Source organism: Scyliorhinus canicula, chromosome 16 (assembly GCF_902713615.1).
Source record: "Scyliorhinus canicula chromosome 16, sScyCan1.1, whole genome shotgun sequence".
Lineage (NCBI taxonomy): Eukaryota > Metazoa > Chordata > Chondrichthyes > Carcharhiniformes > Scyliorhinidae > Scyliorhinus > Scyliorhinus canicula.
Genome location: NC_052161.1, coordinates 33,000,324 through 33,018,973, shown reverse-complemented (window position 1 = coordinate 33,018,973; position 18,650 = coordinate 33,000,324). Strand labels below are relative to the sequence as shown.

Genomic DNA, 18,650 nt, shown 5'->3' with positions numbered 1-18,650 from the left:
CAAAGTTTGCAGGTTAGGTGGATTGGCCATGCTAAATTGTCCCTTTGTGTCCAAAAGGTTCGGTTGGGTTCCGGGAATTGAGTGGAGGCGTGGGCTTGGGTGGGGTGCTCTTTCCAGGGGTCGGTGCATACTCAATTGACCGAATGATCTCCTGCACTGTTAATTCAATGATTCTATGATTCGCAATTGTTGCCATCCCTCATTTTTTATGAACATTTTATTGAGGTATTTATGGTTTTACAACAACAATAAAATAAACAATGTACATGAATTTATAAACATAGTGCAAATGCCGTCTTCCTCCCTTCCAGGTCCCACCTTCACTAACCCCCTACTCTAAACTAATCTAACCCCCATCCCACCCCCTACCTTCTGCTGACAGTTAATTTTCCGCAAAGAAGTCGACGAACGGTTGCCACCTGCGGGCGAACCCTGACAGTGACCCTCTCAAGGCGAACTTGATTTTCTCCAGACCGAGAAAGCTAGCCCTGCCAGATAGCCAGGTCTCTGTTGTCGGGGGCTTTGGGTCCCTCCAAGCTAATAGAATCCGTCTCTGGGCTACCAGGGAAGCAAAGGCTAGAATGTCTGCCTCTTTCTCCTCCTGGATTCCCGGGCCTTCCGACACTCCAAAAATCGTCATTTCTGGACTCGGTGCCACCCTTGTTTTTAACACCTGGGACATGACATCTGCAAACCCCTGCCAAAATGCCCTAAACTTCGGGCATGCCCAGAACATATGGACATGGTTCGTTGACCTTCCCGCACACCTTGCGCACCTATCTTCTACCCCAAAGAACCTGCTTATCCAGGCCACTGTCATGTGGTCCCAGTGATCGACCTTAAATTGTATCAGGCTGAGCCTGGCACATGTTGTGGACGTGTTGACTCTACTTAACGCGTCCGCCCAGAGACCATCCTCTAACTCTCCTCCTAACTCCTCCTCCCACTTGCGTTTCAACTCTGAATCTCCTCTGACCCAATGAGTTCCTTGTAAAGGTCAGAAACCCTCCCTTCTCCCGCCCACACTCTAGAAACTACCCTGTCCTGTATCCCCCTTGGTGGTAGGAGCGGGAAGGTTGAGACCTGTCTGCGTAGGAAGTCCTGCACCTGCAGGTACCTAAATTCATTTCCCCGCGCCAAACCAAATTTCTCCTCCATCTCCTTCAGGCTAGTAAAGTTCCCCTCTATAAACATATCCCCCATCCTCTCAATCCCTGGTCCCTGCCATCTCCGAAACCCTCCATCCATCTTTCCTGGGACGAACCGGTGATTATTACAGATTGGAGGCCACACCAATGCTCCTTCCGCCTCCACATGCCACCTCCATTGTCCCCAGATCCTCAGGGCCACCATCACCACGGGGATAGTGGAGTATTGTGCCGGCAGGAACAGCAGAGGCGCCGCACCAACACCCCCAAACTGGTACCCTTGCATGAAGCTGCCTCAATACCGGTTGCCATCCCTCATCGTCCTTGGCCATCTCAGAATCTACCACATACGATCTAGAATCTTATGCAGGGCAGATCAGGTAAGGATGACAGATTTCCTTCTTGAAAGAGAATAAGATGGCGTTTTAGAACAATCTATGATAGTTTCATTGTCACCAATACTGAGACAATCATCATTCCAGATTTACTAATTTCATTCAAATTTCACCAGTTTTCAAAGCGGGATTTGAACACACATCTCCAGAGCATTAGCCTCTGGATTACAAGTCCAGAGACATTGCCAGTGCACAAACTGTTATTGATGTTGCGGAAATGGTCTTAGTTCGAGCTACAAGGTTGGAAAATCCAGCGCTGGCATTAAATGAGCGTTCCGCAGTGACTGATGTCACAATCTGCCTGCTCTGTACTTCCGGAGCCGAAACTACTGAGACTACGGACCCAAACTTTACAGCCATAGAATCTTACAGCACAGAAGAAAACCATTCAGCCATGTCTCCCTGCTGGCTATTTGAAAGAGCTGTCCAATTAGTCTCAGTCCCTACTCTGTGCCTAGAGCCTTTCAAAATATTCCCTTTCAAAAATTTATATCACATTCTTTTGAAAGTTATTATTGAATCTACCCACACCATCCTTTCAGACTATGCATTCCAGACCAGAACAATTCATCTTGCAATATGATTTTTCCTAATTTCACCTCTTGGGCTGGATTCTCCGCTACCCGATGCCGAAATCCATTTTGACGGCAATATCGGGAGCAGCACTGGTTTTTGTATTCTCCTCCCCCTGAAAAGCAGCATACTCTAGGAGTACGCCGCGCTGATTATCCACGGCCTCAGGCCATTGCCTGAGACCCGCCCCACGATGCTCCAGTCCCGATCAGACGAGTTCCCCACAACATGGATTACGTGTGCTCACACTGTCCGGAAACCTCGTGTGGCGGCCGCGGACTCAGTCGGGAGAGGGCTAATCCGCAGGCAGAGGGGGCTTCATTCAGGGCCAGTGGCATTGTGGGCCGGCGGTCCGGTGCAGGCGAGCTGCTAAAGGGGGGCACTACTTTTGCGCTCCGGGTCCGGGGGCTGAGTCCGCCATGGAGCACGTTGAGGCCGTTGCAGGCTGTCACCGAGCGCATGCGCGGCTAAGGAACTGGAAGTGATCAGGGCCGTATCGCCAGCTTCAGCTGCGAGCCCTACGCTGCCTCCCTGCTTGCCCCCAGCAAAGCGGGGAATTGGTGGCCGTTTTGCGCCAGTTTTCCTGGCATAAAAAAACCACCGTTTTCATGCTGGCTTGGGGACTTACTCTCGAAAACAGAGAATCCAGTCTCATGTTCTTTTGCCAAGTATGGAAGCATTTATTTCCTCTCATTGGTTTCTCACTTTTTACCCCATCAAATAACTTCATGATTTTGAGCATATCTATCAAATCTTGCCTTAAACCACTCTGCTTTAGGGAGAATCAGCCCAGATTCTCATGTTCCTCCCTCAGATGATCAAATAAATTACATTACATTCACCTGAGATAAATTTGTGTGTTTGAGTTGATGAAAGATTGGGACTGGATGGTTCATCTTTGCTCCATGCTTCCTTATGTTTTGAATTGATATCCGCAAGTAAACTGTTAATGAAAGAAATGAAATGGAAAATTGATTCTCTCTACAGGTTGGAAACTTCACCAGGTTGCTCAAATGATTATGTTAAAATATATGATGGGCCTTCAACAAATTCTCCAGTGCTTTCCACAATATGTACTGGATCAAATCGTGCATTTACATCATCGTCCAATGCTATGACTGTTTATTTCCAATCTGATTTCCAAAATACCGGTCCCGGCTTTACTGCAAATTACTTTGAGATATCTGCAAATAAAAGTAAGTATTAAATTACTTCTCTTGACCTGTGCAGTTGAAAGTAGCATGGTAGTAAACTGATTTAGCAGATGTGACTACTTTCTGAGAATCGATAAGGATTCATTATGCCTCGCATCATCATGCTCTTATTATAAAGAACTCTACAGAATATACAGCACAGAAATAGGCCAGAACTAATCTGTGCCTAGGTGCCTTCTCAACAAGAGATTTCTCCTTTTCCAGCTGCCTCATCTCAGCCTGTCAGTGTATATTTTGAGCCTCTTCTCTTCCATTTAGGCATCTACTTTTTGCTGAGAAGCATCGAAGCGATCTCTCTTAACCATTTTCTGTTGTCTTGTGTTCCACCCTCTGGGTAAAGACATTTCTTCTTATTTCACAATTGGATGTACTAGGAACTGGCTTACATTTTGGGTCCATTTTTTTTGGATTCTCCAGTATTTACAATGCTAAATCATTCACAGTTTTGAAGATCTCTGTCAGCTTGTTCCACGTTTCTTTTCGAAAGAAAAATACCCAACCTGTTCAGTTGTTGCTTGGAGCTGTCATCTCTCAGTTCTGGGCACCATCCTTGTTTATCAAATTTGCATTTTCTCCATTGTTTCTGTTTGTTTATACCATGGAAGATAGAACTGTGCTCAGTGAATTTACCGTGGCACACCACATTCCTATATATGTTACATAACATCTTGCCGATGAATTATCCAGCCTAGAAATAAATCTGAGTGCTAAATTAGCATTTTAAAGTATTTTATTGGCATGCAATGCTGTGTTTAATGATTTATTCATCTTTGTGCAAAGATCCCTTTGCTTTCCTAACCCAGTCACTATTTTTATTATCTCAGGTTTAAGTGATGTTTCTATCTTTTCAAACCAAAGTGCATTGATTCAAATATCTATCTGAAATTCATTTTCTACTTAACTGCTTCGTCTATAGGCTTTCTAATGTCTTCTCCAATGGTATCATTTGTAAAATTTGTTGCTGTCTTGCTTGTTTCTGAGTCAAAACCATAGATAGAATTTATGAAAACAGTGTGCTCAGCCCTGATCCTTGTGGAACCACACTTTCAATTGTTTTCTAATCTGAATGCACTTCACCTCTGGTCTTCACTTCTTATTTTTTGATCAATTTAATTTCCATTCAGCGAATTATCCCCGATTCCATATGTCCCAACCTTTGTTATGAGTCAACTGCGGTAACTTCTCAATGAGTTTTGAAAATCTAAGTATGTAACATTTAATCTTTTAACATCTTCAAAGATTTCTATCAGTTGAACACAAGATCAGAAAAACTGAGCAGCAGGAGAAGGCCATTCCGGCGGTAAACCATGTTCCACAATTCAAACACATCAAGGCGGATAACCTACCTTTATGCCATTTTCCTCTACTGTCTCTATATCCCTTGGTGTGAATTGTATCCTGAAATCTATCGATTTCTGTCTTTTTTTTTAAATTTAGAGTGCCCAATGTTTTCCCAATTAAGGGGCAATTTAGCATGGCCTATCCTGCACATCTTTTTGGGTTGTAGGGGTGAAACCCACGCAAACACGGGGAGAATGTGCAAACTCCACACGGACAGTGACCCAGGGCCGGGGTTCGAACCCGGGTCCTCAGCGCCGTAGGCAGCAATGCTAACCACTGTGCCACCGTGCTGCCCCATCGATTTGTGTCTTGATCGTGTTTTGTGATTGTCCTTCCACGGTCCTCTGGGGTAGAGAATTCTAAAGATTCACCACTATCTGAATAAATCCCTATCTGAGCCTTAAATGGCCTGCCCTTATTGTGAGACTGTGTCCCTCCCTGGTTCTAGACGTAGTAGCCAGCCACATCTATCCTGTCAATCTTGTAAGAATTTTGTAAGTTTCAATGAGATCACCTCTCATTCATCAAAATTCTGGAGAATAGAGGGCCAAATTCCTTAATATCTCTTCCTAAGACAATCCCACCACCCCAGGAATCAGTCTGACAAACCTCCATTGTACTCCCTCTGTGGCAAGTGTATCCTTCCTTAGATAACGAGACCAAAGCTGGACACACTACTTCAGGCGTGGTCTTACCGAAGGTTCTACACGATTGCACCAAGACATCTTAACACCTGTACGCCATGCCCGAACAATGAGAGACAACATGCAATGTGCCTTCCAAATTGCTTGCTGCACCTGCGAGCTAGCTTTTAGTAACTCATGAACAAGGACAGCCAGGTCTCTTTGGACATCAACACTTCCCAACTTTCCACCATTGAAGAAATACTCTTTTTTTCTACCAAAGTGGATAACTTTTCACTTACTCACATTACCTTCCATCTGTGGTGTTCATGCACAATCACTCAGCCTGTACAAATCCCCTTGAAGCCTCCTTTCATCCTTCTCACAACTTACATCTCCAACTAGTTTTAGAAAATTTGAAAGTATTGCATTTGGTCTCCATATCCAAGTGATTTATTTAGATTGTGACAAGCTGTGACTTATCCTTGCGGTTATCCAGCAGTAGTGGCCAGCCAACCTGAGAATGACCCTTTTATTCCTCCTTAGGTCTTCTGTCATTTAACCAATTCTCAATCTACCCAGTATTATTAAGCAAGACTAAGTGATTCAGTATCTGTGATGACTATTTGTAATTATAGTTTAATTCTTCAGATGTTCTTCTCTCCATTCTTTCAGAGGAGGTCCCATATTTCCCTTCACTGGCATTAAGCTGTCAGGTCCATAGTTTAATAATTTTATAACCCTACAGGAAGCCTAGGGATCTGCAACATCAGAGTTCCTGCGGCCTCACCTGAATACCATCTACCCAGGTGAGGGGGCAGGGCTAAACCCCCTTTTCCTAGGACTGGTGGCATATAAATACCCCAGCCCCATTGTGGACTGGGTGCGGGAGACCTTTTGGGGAGTAAGAGGTGTGCATAGTAACCTGAATGGAACTGAACCGTCTACAGACATTGCTACTGAATGGTCGCTTGCCTGAGACTTTACACTAATGACGAGGGGCAATTGGAAATGCAGGGGGCGCCATTTACTCCGGACTGGGCCCTCCTCGATTAGCCCTCAAGAGATCTCAATTCAGGTGGCAGGTATGTCACTAATCGTTAAGTTGGGCGTTTGATGCCTAGACTGAAGATTGGACCCAGTATATAGTATGAATTAACTATTTTTTTCATGTAAGCAACATAGTCGGGGACGGCAGACAGACGGTGACCCTCCTTACAGTTTGCAGTGTGGAGACTTACAGCATTATCAAAAGTTTAACTTTCCCGACTCACCCGACAACCGCAAGTTCGCAGCTCTCGTTATGTTAGTCAGTAACCATTTCAACCTGAAACAGCCACTAATCATTCACCATTTTCATTTCCATGCAGCATCTCAACGTCAGGACAATCCTATAATGGAATTCTTGGCCTGGTTGCACAAACCCACTGAGTTCTGCGAGTTTGGGCCGGCGTTATCAGGGGTGCTCCAAGATCGGTTAGTTTGCGGAGTCAGAGACGGGGCAACCCAAGAACATTTATTGAGTAAAACTGAAAAAAGCACTGAAATACCGTTGTTCCAGGAGGGCACAGAACGCTGTGTCCAGAAGTTCCGAGGGATGGTTGTCCTGAACCGCCAACACCCAGCAGGGCACAGGAAAATTTCAGACTCCCGCTGCTGGGGATGCACTCCAGGGCACGAGGACTGACGGCAGCAATTCTCTACCAACGGATGCCATGCACCCATACACCGAGATTCCTGACAAGTGGAATTAACAAGCTAGCGCCAGAGGGAGGCGTCAGGACAGTCGCCGGCAGCAAACCTTGCCCACCTGCCATGGCAGCCGGTGATCACCCCAGAACACAGACGCATTTCGTCGATGACAAACCGGAGGAGGTCCACCGCCTTTAGTGCATTTTGGCATCACAGGTAGGCGCCTATCCCGGTCACGGTCCGGATCAACGGTTTCCCGATTAGGATGGAGCGTGATGCCGGAGCAATGGTCTCTGTGATCAGCCGCCGCAGGTACAACAAAATTTACGCCGAGATACAAGCCTTCAAGCTGAAAGAAACAGACACCTGGCTGGCAACGTATACAGGGCACGTTGGCAGTTTCCGTGGAATATGGGTTTCAGTCAGTGAACCTACCACTAGTGGTGGTGAAAGGTTCCGGCCCAAATTTGCTGGGGCGACACTGTCTACAACGCATCCATTTGGACTGACAGCGAGTATGCCGAATGTACCCCAATGGACCAGATGCGGTGCTGGCATGTTTCCCAGGGATGTTCCAGGAGGGCCTTGGTACTGTCTGACGTGGACTCCGCCAGGATATCGGTGGACCCGGAGGCCCAACCACACTATTTTCAGGCCCGACCTGTTCTTTATGCTTTGAAACTGAAGGTAGATGCCGAACTGGACTGCCTGGAGAAGCTGGGATTCATCCGCCTGGAGCAATTTGCAGATTGGGCCGCGCTGATCATGCCGGTTATAAAGCCTGCTGTGACCGTCTGCCTTTGTGGGGATTACAAAATGACAATCAACCGAGTGCCCTGTCTGAATCATGGTGCCGAAGATTAAAGACCTATACACGAGGCTCAGTGACAGAAAGACTTTTTCCAAGCTCAACATGAGCCATGCCTATCAGTCGTTAGTTTTGGACCCATCCTCATGAAAATACGTGAGCATCAACACGTAGGCTGCTCTTTGGGTCTCATCGGCATGTGCCATGTTCCAGAGGGTGGTGGAAAATATCCTCCAAGTATTGCGACAGGTGGCAGTTTACCTGGACGATGTGCTGTCAACCAATTCCTCTGGCTAGGAGCATCTGAAAAACCTGGAAGATATGGTGCATAAGTTTGGGTGTCCGGGGTCCATCTGCGGCATGAAATGTACATGTTTCATGCAACAGAAGTGGTCTGTTCGCCCGACAGAGTTGACAAGCAGGGTCTACATACAGGATGTTAAGTAATGGGTGAAGAGACATTCCAATTAGTTGTTTAATTTATGTTAAGTATCCAATAATTGACACTGATATGTAAAGGGCTTCAGGTGGCCTTTGTATCAGGTAATGTGATGATAGAGTTTTGTGCAGAGTCTGTTAAAGTGAAATAAAGGTGTTGGTGAAAAGGAGCAGAACCTTTGACTCTTTATACAACAGCAGTTAAATGTCTAACAAATGGTAGCAGAGAATGGTTGCTGTGCAAATGTGAAGGGTTGAAAGATACAACTTTTCTAGACCAAACCAAGGAGTGAGTGAGAAGAAAAAAAAAAGATATATGGCTGAACCTAGGATAAAGATGGCCGGATATGACTACCCTCCCTTATTTTCTGAAAGGGATCGTACGACCAATGAGGAAGTGCAGTAGTTATGTGGACTAAGGTAACTCTCTTGGGAAAGAGAAAACAAGGTATGGCATTGGCTCTTTCTCTTCCTTATGACAGTAAAATCCGGAGCAAAGTGTTTTTTTGAGCTGGAATTGGAAGAGTTAGACTCAGAAGAAGGTCTGCAGACTCTATTACATTATATGGATAAGATTTATAAGAAGTATGATTTGTTAAGTGCATATGAAACATGGTCAGATTTTGATAGGTTCCGGAAAATAGAGGATTTCTCCATTGAAGACTATACAATGGAATTTGGCAGACTATATAAAAGGCTGCAGAAACACAACCTGGAATTTCCACAGTCTGTGTTGGCCTTTAAATTACTTGACTGTGCTAGAGTGAGCAACATGCATAGGCTCCTGGTTTTGATGAGTTCAATTTGCTAATAAGGATACCTTATTCGATAAGATGACAGAAGCTTTAAAAAAGTTTCTGGGGAAACATTCGATTCAGATAGCTCTGATGACCCAAATAGGTCAGCCTGCAATAAAGCAGAATATGGAAGATACACTACTAACAGGATGGCAAAATCATATGGCTACGAACAGGTTCCAAAACTATAGAAGGAGATCGGGACCCGACCATTATGAAAACAGAAACCTAGTTAGAGCCTACAATAGGAAGATGAACCCCAGATATGCCTAGGGGCATGATAAATCAATGTTTTCGATGTGACTCTCAGTATCATTATGTTTTAAACTGTCCAACAAGTTATAATAGAGTGTTTGAAGCGACACATGACACAATAGAGTCAAAAGAGGAAAAAGATAGTGACCAGAAAAAAGGCATTGTCCTATTAACAAGCAGTTTTATGTCGGTAATGAGGGTGTTGGTTGCAGAATCTTTCAATTGTGCTGTATTGGACAGTGGCTGCACATCTACTGTGTGTGGAATTGCCTGGTTAAAATGTTACCTGGACTCCTTGAATGCTGAAAATCGTAACAAGGTTAAGGAATTTGAAAGTTCCACAAGTTTCAGGTTTGGGGATGATAATACTCTGAAGTCGCTGAAAAGAGTGGTGATCCCTTGCAATATTGCCAGAGTGAATCATTTAATTAGCACAGATGTTGTATCAAGTGAGATACCTTTGCTCCTGAGCAGACGTGGATGAAGAAAGCACACATGAAACTGGATATGGAACAGGATAAGGGAACAATTTTTGGAAAGACGGTGGACTTACAATTTACACAGTCGGGACACTATTGTATTCCATTACTGACAAGTATGATTTCAAGTAGAGTTGTTAAGGATGTGTTAATGGCAGTTGAAAATGGGACATTAGCTGATAAAACGCTTGTTGTATTAAAACTGCATAGGCAATTTGCGCATCCGTCTCCTCGGAGGCTGAAAAATGTATTAAAGGATGCAGGGGTAAGGGATGAAGATAACACTAAACTGATAGAACAGTTTAGTGATGGCTGTGAAGTTTGTAGGAAGTACAGAAGGACAGAAGCACGACCAATAGTAACCCTACCTTTGGCCAGGAATTTTAACGACATTGTAGCCATTGCAGATCTGGAATAAAGCCAATAATATATTTATTTTGCATTTTGTAGATTTAGCAACCAGATTTCGTCAGTCAACGATTGTACGAAGTAAAGAAAAGAGAGTAATTCTGGATTAAATCGTGGAAAAATGGATAGGGACAGGAATGGGCCCACCAGCAAAATTCCTTACAGGCAATGGGGGAGAATTTGCTCATGATGAGTTTAGGGTATGTGTGAAAACATGAATATCACAGTTATGAATAAGGCTGCGGAAAGCCCATTTAGTAATGGTGTCTGTGAAAGAAACCATGCTGAAATCGATGACATGCTCCAGAAAATGTTGGCAGATAGACCGAATTGCAAGCTATGTTCAGCTTTAGTATGGGCTGTACATGCAACAAATTCATTGCAGATGGTTGGGGTCTATAGTCCCTATTAATTAGTGTTTGGTAGAAATCTAAAATTCGATCCATTTTGGATGGCCAGCCTCCAGCTTGGGAAGGGACTACAATTAGCTCGGCCTATGTTGAGTATATAAATGCTCTTTCTAGCAGTAGAAAAGCTTTTTTGGAATCAGAAGTCTCTGAAAGAATTCGCAGAGTTTTAAGGCATAATGCACGGCCATCAAATACTGTTTTTCAGCAAGGAGACATAGTATACTATAAGAGAGACAATTTTAATGAATGGAAAGGCCCAGGGAAGATCATAGGCATAGATGGCAAAACAATAGATGCAACATGGCAATCAAACTGTTAGGGTACATTCATCAAGGATAATGGGTACAGACGACAAATTTTCAAATTTAGACAGAGCAGACAGACATGACGATGAACCAGAGTCATCTGGTACGCACATGTTACGGAACAATGAGGACCAGTTAACTGATATAGACAGGGTTTCTGTAGAGGAGCACAACACTTCTGATGAATTAGAACAGCCCATTTTTCCGAAAGGACAACTGCCAAAAGTTGGTACAAAAGTGACATATTTGCCAGAAGGGTCTAGTCAATGGAAGGATGCACCTGTTATTAGTAGAGCTGGGAAGGCGACTGGAAAGTATAAACATTGGTTGAATGTACAGCATTCAGGGGAGGGAGTCAAGACAATGGATTGGGAACACAAAGTTTATAAATGGAGGGCACAGAAACGCAGTACCTGTTCAGATAGTACATTGGATAGTGAACAGGTCCGCAGGAACAGGTCAATAACTATTTAAAGGACATCCCACAACAGAAGAGAAAGATCAAGCAGTAGTAGTACAGAATGAGATACCAGGTGGGAGAGGGGACGTAGTTTATCAAGGTATCGGAACATGAGTAAGACTACGAATACTATTTGAAGTAGAAGCCCACATGTACATGAGATTTTGGTGGCTTCCAATAAATTAGATGAAAAAGTTATCAAAGATGCCAAACAGCAAGAACTACATAGTTGGAGTGAATTTGGGGTATACACGGAAGTACCAGATAGGGGACAAAGAGCTCTATCCCACAGATGGATTTGCAGTTAAAAGGTTCTTCCGGGTGAAACTTATAAGGCAAAGGCCAGGCTTGTGGCAAGGGGATTGGAAGAAAACTTTGAAGATCAGGATTTAAGGGTAGATTCACCTATGGCAGGAAAGGTTATTTTAAAGATCTTTAAAGGTCAGTTTTGTTAAAGTTAGGCTGTTGCCAGTTGAAAGCAGATCCGGCAATGTTTTACTGGCACTACAAAGGAAATCTTTCTGGCATCTTTATGATGCATGTCGATGATTTCTTGTGGGGTGGGACTAGTGATTTCGAAGCTATTGTAATCTCTGGTTTGAGGAAAGAATTCAGGGTTGGAAGTCAGGCTTTCGGTGCATTTAAATATATTGGACTGGAAATCGGACAGACTAAGTTAGGGGCAACTTCACGTCAGCAATCTTATTTGGAAAGCATCAGCCCAATAGCAATTAGTCATGACCGGGTTTCACAAAAAGACGCAATGGTTTCAAAGATGGAAAAAGAGCAACTGTGAAGTTTAATTGGGCAACTGAATTGGTTAGGTAGACAGACTAGACCGGACATGAGTTTTGATGTCTTCGAGTTGAGTACAAAAATGAATGATCCCAAAGTGGAAGACATAATAAAAGCAAATAAAGTGTTGGTCAGACTAAAAATGCATGAGTGTGTTTTTGAGCGTAGGGGGTTTTATAATTTTCCTTATGGGAAACAATGGTAAATGTTGCCCTCTTGTGTGGGAAACAAAGAAAATGAGAGTGGTCAAAAGCACTTTGGCTGCTGAGACGTTAAACCTTTTAGAGGTGGTGGATATGGCCTTCTATATATCTCAGATATTGGCAGAAATTTTGGGATTAGGGGATTTAGATAATATACCTATTGAATGTCACATTGACAATAAATCCCTGTGGGAAAATGGGCATTCCACAAAACGTGTCACTGAAAAAAGGTTAAGGATAGACATCGCAAGTTTGAAGCAGATGTTGGACAGAGGGGAAATAGCAAAAATTTAATGGGTCGACAGTAGCTATCAATTGTCAACCTGTTTTACAAAAAGAGGGGCTAGTTTACAGAAACTTTTGGATATTGTTAATGAAGGGCGCCTGTTTCTGTGACTTTCTTTTCTTCCAAAAATGAAAAACAAGAAGGGGGGAAATTGCGTATGTGTTTTTGACTTTCGTGTAATTTTGTTTTCACCTAATTATTTTTTTTGTCCAAGGAAGGGGAGATTGTTAAGTAATGGATCAAGAGACATTTCAATTAGTTGTCTCATTTATGTTCAGTATCCAATAATTGACACTGATATGTAAAGGGGTTTCAGGTGGCCTTTGTGTCAGGTGTTGTGATGATAGAGTTTTGTGCAGAGTCTGTTAAAGTGAAACAAAAGTGTTGGTGAAAAGGAGTAGAACCTTTGACTCTTTATACAACAGCAGCTAAACGTCTAACACAGGAGACGATAAAGTTCAGGCCATCCGACAGGCACCAATACCAAAAGGATCCCACTGAGCTCCGTTTGTTTTTGGGCCTGGTCAACTTTTACAGAAGTTCATCCCAAACTTGGCAATGGTTTTGGCCCTGCTGCATCTGTTGTTAAAGATGGGCCAGTGGTGGATTTGGGACCGACCGCAGCAGCACAGAGCGTTTGACAAAGTAAAGTGGCGACTGTTCCCGGCGGTCGGCCTTTCTCTGTAGTCGACCACTGGGCTAACAACTAGCTGATTAAAGCCACAGTTCGGATCCTAATTATGTCTTGAGTCGAATTGATAGTACATCAGTAGTTGGTTGCCCTCCTCCCCTCCTCAGATCTGGCCTAGTGGTTCATAGTTGCCCCACTGCTCCATCGACAGCTGTTGGCCTCGCTGAAGGCGAGGTCACGACCTCACTTTTGCTTCAGGCTGCCGGGCCTAAATGTTGGAACCCTAGTTGCTGCTTTACTTCAGAAACGTGTGACGAGAATCAGGTGATCCGTCTGAACTGCTCCCAAGTCACCACCACCTCTCAACGTCTGGGACAGTGTTTTCCTGCTCCATGGGGGCTCCACCAATCAGAGCCCAATTGCTCTGCTTTTCCTAGAGGATTGAGTCTATCATGTGAACTGTATTGATTGAGGTACATTCTCAAAATTATAGTTTGACAACAAAAATAGGTTTTAAACAGCCTTGCTTGATTAATCCAGGTTGTAGGTACAGGTCAACACTCCTGCCGCAAATCGAGGAAATGTGGAAAAACTAGAGCAGGAAACATTTCTGAAGTAGCAATACCTTTACAGGGTATGAGAGGCTCTTTTTATTGATTCCTTATTCCTGATAATATTTACCAACTCTACTAATGTAAAAGTTTGTAACTCTTTTAAATGCTTGTAACCCATTCCAATGTTGACGTACAGGGTCCATCAAAGACAATGTGAATGTGTTGTCCTTAGGTTATATTCCTTTTGCTTTACTATTATTATATTAACTTATTAATTGATTTATTTTATGAAGTTTAAAATAATAAAAAGGGGGGGGGAGATGTTGGATTCAACAATTATAGAGGGGGGTCCTTTAAAATATTAGCCAAAATGATTCTTGAAAATTACTGAATTTGTAGAAATATGAGTAAGTTATAATCATTTGGCATGTCCCTGACAGTCTCAAATGTTACGAATAATGTACTGATATGAAGGTGCATTCGACAAGCTTGAAACAATGTCGCAACTGAGACCAGATGTGACGTAGGGAGTTTGAACATGGGACAGTTAATTAATTAATTTGGAGTAATCGATTAATGTCGAATTGACCAAACGCCTGTTAAGTGACTGACACTTTCCTGAACGAATCAAGCAGGTCTCAGCTGAGAATTAGAACCAATCAAACGAAGTAAGGGGCTAAACCAGATAAGGAGTACCTTAACAATGTGATCCGTCCAAATGATTAGCAGGGAAATTACAGCCGTCCTAGAATCCTTGGAGCATTGGTAAAAATTTCTTGTTGAAATGACTTTTAATTTTGTAAATCTGAAGTCACTTTTATCTTGAAGTTTTTTGCTTCCACTTTTGGTGTCTCAAGGACATTTCGAGAGACACAGGAAACAAGTATTTTCCAGTTAATTTTGTGTGAATGTACCAAAATGTGTTCTGAAATAAATAAACATGACTGAAATTCATTCAACTGGACTGACTTATCCATGAGTGAGAGATTTGACGGAAGGGCTCGAGGGGTAGTGGTAATGGTCAGCAAAAGGGTACGGTCCAGATGGAGAAGGTGGTTGCAGATCAGGGGTGTAGATATGTGATTGTGACAGGGGTGCTGGAGGGGAGGTAGTGGCGCTGGTAAGTGTATATGGTCCCAATTGGGGCGATGTGGTATTCGTGAAGAAGGCGTGTAGGGATTTGGACTCACATGAGCTGATAATGGGGAGAGACTGGAACCTGGTGCAGGAGCCAAAATTGGACAGGGCACATCCACGCTCATTGGTCCCGTCCGGGGCGGGGGGGGTGGGGGGGGGGGGGGGGGGGGGGTGGGGGGGGGTGAAGGCGTTGGCTGGGCTAATGGTGGAAATGGGAGGGGTGGACCCTTGGAGGTTCTGCATTTCGGGTTGGGGGCAGGGTCGAGGGAAATGCCGATTCGGGGGAACCACAGGTTTGAACCAGGGAAGTGGGATGGAAATTTTCAGAGATGGGAGAAGAAGGGGATTAAGACACTATAAGATTTGTTTCTTTGGGGTCGGTTTGCAGGATTGAAGGAGCTGGAAGTGAAGTATGGGCTGGAGCAGGGGGAAATGTTTAGATACATGCAGGTTTGAGAATTTGCTAGGAAGGAGATACAGAGCTTCCTGGTGGAGCCGGCTTCCACATTGCTGGAGGAGGTGCTGACGACAGGGAGACTGGAGAAGAGGGTAGTGTTCGCGGTTTATGCGGCTATTTTGGGAGAGGAGAAGGCACCGGTGGAAGGGATCAAAGCAAACTAGGAGGAAGAATTGGGAGAGGGTATGGAGGAGGGGTTCTAGTGTGAGGTGCTGAGGAGAGTGAATGCCTCCACCTTGTGTGTGAGGCTGGGGCTGTTACAGCTTAAGGTGGTATATAGAGCGCCTCACAAGGGCGAGGATGAACCAACATTTTGAGGGGGTAGAAGATATGTGTGAACATTGCAGGGGGGGCCCCGCAAACCATGTTCAAATGTTTTGGTCCTGACCAAAGCTGGAGGATTACTGGAAGGAGGTTTTTAGAGTAGTTTCTAAAGTGGTGCATGTAAAACTGGACCTGGGCCCCCGGGAGACCATATTCGGGGTATGGGACCAACCAGGGTTATAAATGGGTGCGGAGGCAGATGTTATAGCCTTCGCCTTATTGATCGCCCGAAGACGGATCCTGTTGGGATGGAGATCGACCTCTCCACCCTGTGTCCTGGTGAGGCAGGGGGACCTGCTGGAATTCCTAACTCTTGAGAAGGTTATGTTTGAACTGGGGGGAAGGATGGAAGGGTTCTACAATTCATGGGCGTTACTTATTGTGCACTTTCAAGAATTGGATTACATCGAACATTAGGATGGGGTTGGGAGGGTTGGGGGACCATGTGTTAATGGTAATTATGGGTGTTTCCTGATTCCTTCTTGTTTTTTGTTTATGTTAACATACGGGCTGTTTTTTGGGGTTTGGTGGGAGGATGGGATTGTTGTTGTTGATAAGGGGATTGACGTTATATTTGTTACTGTTTATTGTTTGTTGATGGGTGAAAATTTGAAAGAAAATGTGAAAAAGGAGGAGACTAAAAGTATTTAAAAAAACAAAAAATTATTTGGTCTTGATCAAACGGTGCTTGAATGTTTTTGAATGTTCAAACACATGTTTAATTTTTTCAGCACCAGCTCACATTATACATAGCAAGTTAAAGAGTTCTTGGGCTGAATTCTCTGTTTTGGAGACTAAGTCTCCATGCCAGTGTTAAAACGGTGGTCTTTTACACCAGGAAAAAGGCCACCGATTCCCCATTTTGCGAGGGGCTAGCAGGAAGGCAGGATAGAGCTCACAGCTGACGATACGGCCCCTCGCACTTCCGGTTCAGAGGCTGCGCATGCGCACGGTGGAGGCCTGCAGCGGCCGCGCCGTGCTCCATGACGGACTCAGCCCGCAGACCCGCCAAAGTAGTGCCCCCCCATTGGCCGCTCACGCGCTCCAGACCGCCCGCCCACAGAGCCCCCAGCCCCGAATTACACCACCCCTGCCCACAGATCGGCCGTCCCCTGACTGTGGCCCCGGACGGAGTCTGCAGCCGCCACGCGAGGTTCCCGAAGGGCTGGGTCCATGAGAGTTCCACGCCATTGGGCATTCGACCGGTCGGGAATGGAGCATCGTGGGACGGGCCTCAAGCAATGGCCTGAGGCGGTGGATAGTTGGCGTGGCATACTCCCAGAGTATGCCGCTTTTCAGGGAGGCAGAATTCAAAAGCTGGCTCCGCTCCTGATTTTGGCGCAAAAATGGATTCTCCACCCCGTCGCCGAACGCAAATTCGAAGTCGGGGAGCGGAAAATCCAGCCCCATATCTCTAAATGATGAGCTCTAAATAATCTTCATGACACAGTAGAGAACATTATTTTACTTAATTGGCTGAAGTGACCTGGTTTTCCTTAATCTTCACATCATAACTTTCTCCTCTTCGGTTCCTTTCCTGAAACTAATGATTTTAAATGGGGTGCTGTGTGGTACACAACAGCAGTCCTTTGTTTTAACAAAGAGGCCTCTCTTTGCATGTGAGCCTAGATACTGAGCATTATTCAACTGCTCGACACAAAGGATGTTTCAGAGTACATTTTAAACAAAATTAAACAATGCTATTTGTAATTTATAATAGTTATATAAATATTCCTAATCCATATACTGGTGATACTGCAAATGTTACAAATGTAATTTTGAAAATGGATTTGAAAAATGAAAATGAAATAAACCATGGGCAATGGGTGAACATTAGATTGTGCTGTTCGGATTTGGCACTTTATGGAGAAACTCAATTTTTCTGAAGTATGTGACTCATCAAATTATATCAGAGCTAAGGGGGTAAATTCTCAAGGAGAGTAAAGAGAGATGAATTGGAGGACAAAAATACAGCATATCTTATGTTTCTCATTTTCTCATTTCATTGTTGTTACTAGATACACAATGTGGAGGGAAACTTGACGATGATAGTGGATCATTTACCAGCCCCAATTATCCACGGAGCTATCCAAATAATGCAAAATGCACTTGGTATATATTTGTGGACAGTGATGAAAGAATCCAGATAATCTTCATTGATATTCAGTGAGTAACCGTGTTTCTACTCAGTGTAACTGGATAATGTCAGAGGTACCTATGGGTTTATAATCATCGCCAATGCATTTATTGAATTTTTCTAGCCTCTTGTGCCTTCCAGGAATCTGTCGTGAACCTTGCTGGTGTCTCACAAGCAGCTGCACACCACTGTATCTTGCAGATCACCCATACATAGAACATAGAACATTACAGCGCAGTACAGCCCTTCGACCCTCGATGTTGCACCGACCTGTGAAACCCCTCTAAAGCCCATCTACACTATTCCCTTATCGTCCATATGTCTATCCAATGACCATTTGAATGCCCTTAGTGTTGGCGAGTCCACTACTGTTGCAGGCAGGGCATTCCATGCCCTTACTACTCTCTGAGTAAAGACATCTGTCCTATATCTATCTCCCCTCAATTCAAAGCTATGTCCCCTTGTGCTAGACATCACCATCCGAGGAAAAAGGCTCTCACTGTCCACCCTATATAATCCTCTGATCATCTTGTATGCCTCAATTAAGTCACCGCTTAACCTTCTTCTCTCTAACGAAAACAGCCTTAAGTCCCTCAGCCTTTCCTCATATGATCTTCCTTCCATACCAGGCAACATCCTGGTAAATCTCCTCTGCACCCTTTCCAATGCTTCCACATCTTTCCTATAATGCGGCGGCCAGAACTGCACGCAATACTCCAAATGCGGCTGCACCAGAGTTTTATACAATTGCAACATGACCTCATGGCTCCGAGTTAAATC

At 44.2% G+C, this 18,650-nt stretch overlaps 1 protein-coding gene across 1 annotated transcript in view; it reads left to right on the top strand.

Annotated features, from left to right (window-relative positions):
- LOC119979709 (cubilin-like) overlaps positions 1–18,650 on the top strand; it is a 225,388-nt gene that overhangs the window by 104,404 nt on the left and 102,334 nt on the right. The window contains exons 13-14 of the mRNA XM_038822269.1: positions 3,104–3,312; positions 17,752–17,899. Of these exons, the coding sequence (XP_038678197.1) occupies positions 3,104–3,312; positions 17,752–17,899 (357 nt within the window). The remainder of the gene's footprint in view (positions 1–3,103; positions 3,313–17,751; positions 17,900–18,650) is intronic.